At 46.9% G+C, this 8,404-nt stretch overlaps 1 protein-coding gene across 1 annotated transcript; it reads right to left on the bottom strand.

The window, feature by feature from the left end:
- Positions 1-349: 349 nt before the first annotated feature.
- On the bottom strand, positions 350-4,234 carry C1QB (complement C1q B chain). The gene is made up of 3 exons (XM_081923867.1): positions 4,071-4,234; positions 2,514-2,686; positions 350-1,218 (listed from the first exon to the last, which is right to left on the bottom strand). The coding sequence occupies exons 2-3, from the start codon at positions 2,683-2,685 to the stop codon at positions 647-649; spliced, it is 744 nt and encodes a 247-aa protein (XP_081779993.1). The 5' UTR covers position 2,686; positions 4,071-4,234; the 3' UTR covers positions 350-646.
- Between the last annotated feature and the right edge of the window lie 4,170 nt (positions 4,235-8,404).

Genomic DNA, 8,404 nt, shown 5'->3' with positions numbered 1-8,404 from the left:
GGAATAACATCACATCCAGACCCTTTGGAGAAAGGAACTGCAGAAATATGTTTCCCACGAAATTCACTGACTGAAAATGAGGCAGTGAATCTGGGGAGGGGGTCAGGGGGTTTTTTGGGAGAGGGGAGGAGTGGGTTTTGTGACAGCTCTAAAAGAAATAACCCCAGCCATAGTACTGTTTATGTCAGGATCTAGAGTATATAAATTCCTTTTCTTGGAAACTTTCTTCCTGGCCAAGGCTTGCTAGATAGCAAGTGGGGTCAGCTATCCCTAGGTATCTGCTGCCACCTCGTGGTGATCAACAAAGCAACGTCTCTCATCCTTCCTTATGCAATCAACAATAACTCTCCAAACCAAAGCACAAGTGAGTGATTGTTTATTTGTTTACAAAGTTACAGCAGAGACCTCTTGTGATGGGGTTTTTCTTTTGAGGGGGTAGGGGGTTTGAAAAGGTTGAGTGGTTATTGAAAGAACCTATCAATGATCACCCATTAAGGCTGCACCATTTCAGAGAGGCAAGGGCATTGCAGTTCCCATACCTTGTGCTCCATCCCTGGCCGGCAGTTTCCAAAGACCAGACCTGCAGCAAGAGGGTGGAGTCTGGTGGAGAGAGCAAGCAGGAAAGCAGGTCCCCGGGTTCCTCTAGCTAAATGGGGAACAGTAGGAACCCGGAGAAGATGCTGTCTGCCCCTTCTGTGCCCCCGATGAGCGAGTTCTTCTCTGTAGGCTCTAACCAGACCGACTCGCCCCTTTGCACGCGGAGAACGACACCGCCTGTGGTGACCTGGAAGGCATTGTAGACATAGTCACAGAAGGCTACGATCCTCTCGCCCCGGCTGCCTTGCCCTTTCTTGATCTGGACACACAGGTTGCCCCGGGAGGTTACGTGGTAGGTGAAGTAGTAAATCCCGGTGATGTTGGAGACAAAACGCCCATAGCGGCTCTCGTAGTGGCCATTGACGTTGGTGTGGACGCGGTCGAAGCGGATGGGCTGTGCACGCCGAGGCAGCATGGAGATTCCCCGGGAGGCCGAGAAGGCGGATTTGAGCGAGGTCTTGTAGTCACCAGATTCTCCTTTGGCTCCTTGTGGGCCAGGAGATCCTGGGGGGCCTTTGAACCCTGCTGGTCCTCTGGGCCCGACTTTGCCAGGGTAACCAGGCTCTCCTGGCTCCCCTGGTTCTCCAGAATCCCTGTTTGCTTCAACACCCCCAGGAGGACCTATGAGAAGTAGGAAAGAAGAAAGCAGAGGTGTTAAGTAGAATTGCTTGATGTACGTTGAAATTGAAAACACATCTATAATGTGCCTCTGTAGCACTGTGAAGCATGGCTGGAAATTTACATTGAAGCTGAAGAAGAGCCTGACAGGTTAATCATTAATGGAGTTGTAACATGGAACTGTATTTTTGTGCTTAAAGTCACAGGAAAGAGAGAGTATTACAGGTCTATGCATATGCTAATCCGTAGGCATCAGTCTCGGGTGGAGTGCTCTCTTTGTTCCAAGCTAGTGAAGAGAATGGACATGTGAATTTCTGTCTCCCACAAACAGCCTGAGGCTAATGGAGGCTGCGATGGAGAAGAGATGGAGCTTTGATTTTAAGCTCAAAATTCAAGATATTTGTAGTCTATGGCATTATGCCTTTTGCGGGGATCAGTATAAGAAATTATGAATGTAACATTTATCATTTTAAATTGTTTGGAAAAGAAAAGCTTTTGAACCATAATTTTGGACTGGAATTTTTTTAATTTCAAGACAAGAGCCAGTTTTCATTCATCCAACTGCTTCCAGGTGCACAATATTCACCATCCCATTAAGAGGTGTGGTGTGTGGAGAAACCTGTGCTATAAACTTGGTCAGGCCTGGCCCAGCATTTGAATCCCCACTCAGCCACGAAGCTCACTGGGTGACCTTGTGCCTGTTACTGGGCACCCTCAGCTTGACCGGTCTCATGGGTTTTTTTGTGAGGATAAGATGGGGAAGGAGAAAATTGTACACACTGCCTTGGCCTCCTTGCAGGAAAGGTGGGGTATCGATGTCATAAATAAGGGAACTGTTTGTATGTGGAACTCCCAACCCCACTAATTGATAAATTAGAGCTGAGCCGAGAGCTCTCAAAAAGAAATTTTAGCCAGTGGGTAAACCCATTGAAATGAATGTGCATGGCTCACAGAGGTTTCTTAATTGCAGTGGGGTCTGCTCTGTCTCTGAGTAGGACTTGGTTGGATATAACTCTCTCTTTCTATCTCAAGATGCTCCTGTGATGTTGAGAGAATGTGGCACGTGTCCTGGGAAATCACCATCAGCATGCCCTTCACAACAGAGGGCTATTGGTAAGGACCCCTCCTCAAAACTCCCTCTCTCCCTCCCTTGCTGCTTCCCTGCCTCCCCGTCATGCAATAGATTGGCTCCCTGATAGGTTGGGACAGATTTTCAGCTCAGATGCTCACGTTGCACTGTGGACGAGAACCACAGTGAGAAAGAAACCGTGCCCCCTGCCAAGTGAATGCCCCCTTACCTCGTTCACCCTTACTCCCTGGCACTCCATCGCTGCCATCAGGGCCTGGGGCACCTGGCATGCCTGGAGTTCCTGGGATGAGCTGGGGCCCCCGGCAAGTGTCAGCACCAACCAGCCAGGCTGCATTCAGGCACATCAGCAGTGCCCATGCCAACCTCTTGGGACTCAGCATCCTGGAAAGGCAAAGGGAGAAAGCAGGAGCACCCAGCTGGGAGACCAGCAACGCACAAAGGCAAGAAGAGGCACAAATATAGGATGGGGGACACCTGCCTTGATGGTGTGAAAAGGAATCTTAGGGGTCTTAGGGTTAGCCTGGAAAAGAAGAGACTGAGAGGAGATAGTCACCTTCAAATATCTGTCTGTCACACGGAAGATGGAGCAAGCTTGTTTTCTGTGGCTCCAGGGGGTAGGGGCTGAACCAATGGTTTTGAACAACAAGGAAGGAGATTCCAACTTAACATCAAGAAGAATACCCTCACATACCGTCCAACATTTCTCAGATTAAAACAGGGACGTTATAAGAAAAAGTGGGACATTCTGGGATCAAATCAGAAATGGGGACAGCTTCTGTAAATCCGGGGCTGTTCCTGGAAAATAGGGACGCTTGGAGGGTCTACAGATGTGCTTCCTCCAACTAGCTCAGTACTGGGAAAGGCTGCAGCTTGGTGGCAGAGCATCTGCCTTGCATGCAGAAGGTCCCAGGTTCAATCCCTGGCATTTTCGGTAGGGAATGCCATGTGCCTGAAACCCTAGAGAGTGGCTTCCAGTCGGTGTGAACACTAATGGGCTTGATGGACTAATGCTCCCTGACTCAGTCTAAGGCAGCTTCCTGTGTTCCTATTATTTAGGAGCCGGCATTGTCTGTAGAGGAAATCTCTTCCCAGGCACATCAATTCCCTGGTGTCAACCCAGCTTTGCAAAATAAGCCTCTTCAGAGTCTCATCCCCTTTCCTTGACCACAGCAGTGACATCCCAAGTGTTATTGATGCTGCTGGATGAAATGAAGCATGGATCCTCACACAAGCTATCTGTCCTCTGCTGAACTAGCTTTCTCGTTTCTAAACTGGTGCTACCCTTTTGGACCATCTCAATCCATCACCGAGAGAACACTTCTGGTTGCCAATTTCTAAATTCAGAGTGCTGACATTTCCATTTTAGAAAGCCATGCCTTATAGAAACCCTTTTCCTGTATGAACAACAGAGAGAGAGAGACATTCTAGCATGGTGCTGCTCTGTGTGCTTTAGTGTTGTAGTCATTGGTGGTTAGAGAACCTGCTTTGCATGCAGAAGGTCCTGGGTTCAATCTCCTGCATTGCCAGGTAGTGCTGGGAGAGACTCCTGGTCTGAAATCCTGGAAAGATGCTGCCAATCAGTGTAGGCACTACTGAGCTAGATGGACTAGTGGTCTGTCTTGGGGCAAGGCAGCTTCCTATCTACCAGTGCCCTCTTTGGATCTCCCTCTGGAGATGTTCTGGTCAGCAGCCATCAATTTCTCACCCCTCCAAAGGCTGGTCTTGAATGCAAGGGGAAATAATTCAATGAATGCCTTTCTCTTACCTTGCAGTGTCTCAAAGAATCTCTGGACAGCAAGACTCACCACACTCCAGGCCCACACTGAGGACGCTCACACAGCAGAGACAGGAAGAAACACCTCCCCCCATGAGATATGTGGTGTCTGCCTCCCTCCTATCTCCCAGGGTTTGCAACAGAAGGGAAATTGGAGTTTGCTTCCCTTTTTTCCATTTGGCTCCCCTCCTTCCACAAACACACCAGTACTTTCACATCCACACAGCACAGGGAAGTGCAGTGCTATTTCTGGGGGCCCTTTGTGCAAGCTGCGCAAGAAATATGGGGAACCTGCCCTTGCCTGGTCAGGCGTTTTCCGAGCAAAGGCATTTTCCCAATGGCTTGCGGTTTGGCGGAAACCCACAAGGGCACAGCTGGTGCTTCTGGGCTTGAGGATGCTCTGTGCTGGTCTCCTGGGTGTCAGCACTCTTTTCAGCCATGAGAACGTAAGGAGAGTCGTGCTGGATTTGGCCAAAGGCCCAACTTGTACACTAACCTGCTCAGAGTGGCCAACCAGATGCCTCAATGGGAAGACAGCAAATAGGACCAGAGTGCAACAGCAACTCTCCCCACCAGTGATTCCCAACAACAGGTACTCAGAGGCCTACTGCTTCTGACAGTGGAGGGGTAACATAGTCACTTTGTTGTTGTTTAGTCATTTAGTCATGTCCGACTCTTCGTGACCCCATGGACCAGAGCACGCCAGGCACTCCTGTCTTCCGCTGCCTCCTGCAGCTTGGTCAAACTCATGCTGGTAGCTTCGAGAACACTGTCCAACCATCTCGTCCTCTGTCGTCCCCTTCTCCTTGTGCATCAGGGTCTTTTCCAGGGAGTCTTCTCTTCTCATGAGATGGCCAAAGTATTGGAGCTGAGGCTCCAATACTTTATATACCTCTTAACTGAGTTTTTATCCACTAATCCAAGTTAGAGACCACCACTGCCTCTTGTGGGAGACCACACCCTGTGTGAACATTCTTTTGTCTTACCTGAATCAGCCAACATTTGGTTTCACTGGGTGTTCTCAAGTCCCAAGGTAGAATTATAGAATTGTAGAATGGGAAGGGGCCCCAGGATCATCTAACCCAATACAGGAACCACAGCTAAATAATCCCTGACAGGTGACCATCCAACTTCTGCTTAAAAACCTCCAGCAGTTTGGGTCGTACCCTCTGGAGCAGCAGAAAACATGCTTGCTCCACCTTCCATGTGGGAACCCATCGGATATCAGGAGAAATTTGCTCTAAAATGCTGTTGAATTCTTATGAGGACTTTTTTTTTTTTAAGAAAAGAAAAGGGGGGAAAAAGGATTGAAAGGTGATGTGTAAATGTGGAGAACTGGATTCATTGGGGAAGAGAGGAACAAAATCAAAATAGACTCACCTCTCCCTCCTTCTAAGTAGACGTGTATAGGGTTGTACCATAAACATAGTATTGTTAGGTTGCCAAATGTATTGTAAAGGCCTGGGAGATTGCTTTTGTATTTTGTTTATTTTTTTAAACAAGGACTGCCTCTTTCCATATGAACCTACCCGGACCCTGAGATCACCTTCTGAGGCCCTTCTTTGTGTGCTTCCTCCTCGGGAGGTCTGGAGGGTGGCAACATGAGAATGGGCCTTCTCTGCAGTGGCTCCCTGCCTGTGGAATGCTCTCCCCAGCGAAGTTCTCCTGGAACCTTCATTATACACCTTGTTCCTTTTTAACCAGGCCTTTGGTGGATCTGATTTACATCCTATGCCCTTTTAAAATGTGGGTTTTTTGTGTGGAGCAGAGCTATTGGGTTGTTGTTTTTATTTTTATTATGTATTTTGTGGTTTTATATCTGGATTTTGTTCTGCGAACCGCCCTGAAATCCCCTGGTATAGGGTGATATATAAATAAAATAAAGCTATGTGTATATTGTTGTTCTGTTATGACCTGGATGGGCTTCTGCAGAAGTCACAGCTAAAGGATCCCAAACAGATGGTCACCCAACCTCTATTTAAAAAAAAAACAGAAGGAGAGTCTACCATCTTCCACTGTCAAACAGCTCTTGCCATCAGAAAGTTCTTCCTAATGTTGTCCGGAGGCGGCGCGAAGGGTAATGGCTGCCCTTTCCTAACCGGGAAGGGAACTCCGCTCGAGATCGGGTCGTCCGCTACGGCGAAGCGGAGACCCACACCGGAAAACTGCAGGCGGCAGAAGCCTGCAGCCTCGGGACCCGGCGGGCGCCAGAAGCTGCCCCCGAAACGTGGAAGGAACCCCGTAAGGGGCTCCGGACCGTGAAGGAGGCAGCGGTGCTGAGGGTCGTTCCGCGATCGGCGGAGAGAAGCCGCGAAGCCGTTGCCGGTGAGCGCCGACCTTTCTTCCTGGATTTGGCTCTTAAACTAAGTAACCCGTGAGTAAAAGAGACTTTTAATCGATTGGAGACCAATTCGAGACTAAAGTAGTTGTATTTGGCTGAAAGCGGAGGACGAAAAAGAAAAAGGAAGTCCGTCTTCCGCCGCCATTGAACTTGAACGCAAAGAGCTGGAGGAATGAAGGCTGTGAGTAACCTTGTTTTCTATGATTGGATCTGGGCATTCATTGAGCTGTATTTAAAGACAGAAAAGGAGCTTAAGCACTGGACTTACATGCTAGCATGGACTTTGAAATCTCTTTCTGCTAAAGTTACAATTTTAAAGAGAGAAACCAGGGCTGGAACTGCCTGATAACAGTAACAATCAGTTTGCAGACCCAAGCAGTCTGATACAATAACTGGGAAAATCTGAGAGGTATGAACTTTGTTACTTCTTAACATCAATTGAAGTACCAGCAAGCACTGTTTTGAGACATTGTGATTATATATTACCAACTCTGCTAAAAACTTAATATTGGAAGGTTTTTGGACTTTAACTTTTATTTTTGAGTAATCCTTCTGAGAAGACATTTTAGGCTCCCCCTAGAGGTTTTTGGACTGAACGGCAGTGACTTTATTTCACTTTCTATTTCTTGGCCTGCTGGCTGAGTGCTGCACCTGGGTTGTCTCTTTCTCATGGGAACAGTCAGTTTGACCTTGACTATTAGATAAGTTTGGAATGAGTGGCGCAAAGAAAAAGGAGATAAAGGAGACTAAGGAAAAAGAACAAAGACCAAGAACGAGACAAACAACTTTAGCCTCAACTTTACAGCAACGTAGATCGTCTGTGCCTATTTTACTCTCTGAAGAAGAAGCTGCCTCCTTGCCACAGGCAGGGGGAGGAGAGACAGAGGATTTACAACTGGAGGATATGGCCTCAGGATCAGCTTCTTCTATTTTAGAAAAAATCCATGAAAAACTGGAATCTTTGGACAAGAGAGTGGAATCTTTGGACAAGAAGGCCGATGAGCAAACTGCGAAAATAGATCAGAACACAGAATGCCTAAATAGAATAACTGGGCAGGTGGCACAGAACACTCAATTGATTGCAAAATTGGAGGAGGCTTCAGGGGAAAACAGGAAATTGGTTGAAGACACGAGCCAAAGACTTGGACAGTTGGAAAAAGAAGTAAGACCACTCAACAAACAAGTGGGTGAACATCAGACCTATCTTTCGATGATTGAATTGAAGAATAGGGAGACTAATTTAAGGATAAGATCTGTATCTGAAGTAGAAGAAGACAAACTGGCTGAGTTCCTGACCAAAATAATTTCTGTGCAGTGGAAACTTGAGGAAAAAGACTTTAAAATCATATCAGCTTTCAGGCTGGGAAGATTGATAAGAAAAGACAAACCCAGAGACTGCTTGATAACACTGAGATCAAAGGAGGAAAGGGACAAGATTCTGGGCCTACACTACAAAAATCCATTGGACATTCTGGGTAAAAGAATTGAAATTTATAAGGATATTCCTAGACAGCTGTTGGACTTGAGATCTGAATACTCGGAACTAGCAAAACTACTGAGGAGCAACTCAATCATCTTTAGGTGGGACTTCCCTCAAGGACTATCATTTACTTTTAGAGGAAGGAAGATCAAAATCAGAACATTGGAAGACAGAGATAAATTTCTGAACCAGTACGGAGAAGACCTTCACAAAGGACTTGGATCATTGCCCGAGCCTGGAGCACCAAAGGAACCGGCACCCTTGGTTGACAAAGTACCACCCCCTGAAAAATAACCAGATTTATACAGGATGTCTCTGCAACTTCTGAGCTGGAACATAAATGGCTGCAACATTCCCGAGAAAAGGAAGAAAATTTTCCATATATTAAAAAAGGAACAATTGGACATTATTTGCTTGCAAGAAACACATGTGACTAGGCTCCACAGAAAAATTCTTGTAAATAAAAGACTCGGCCAGGAATTTATATCTTCGGACAGAGTAAAG

Source organism: Podarcis melisellensis (genome assembly GCF_964234715.1).
Source record: "Podarcis melisellensis genome assembly, chromosome: 8".
Taxonomy (NCBI): Eukaryota; Metazoa; Chordata; class Lepidosauria; order Squamata; family Lacertidae; genus Podarcis; species Podarcis melisellensis.
This window is presented reverse-complemented; position numbering and strand designations above follow the sequence as displayed.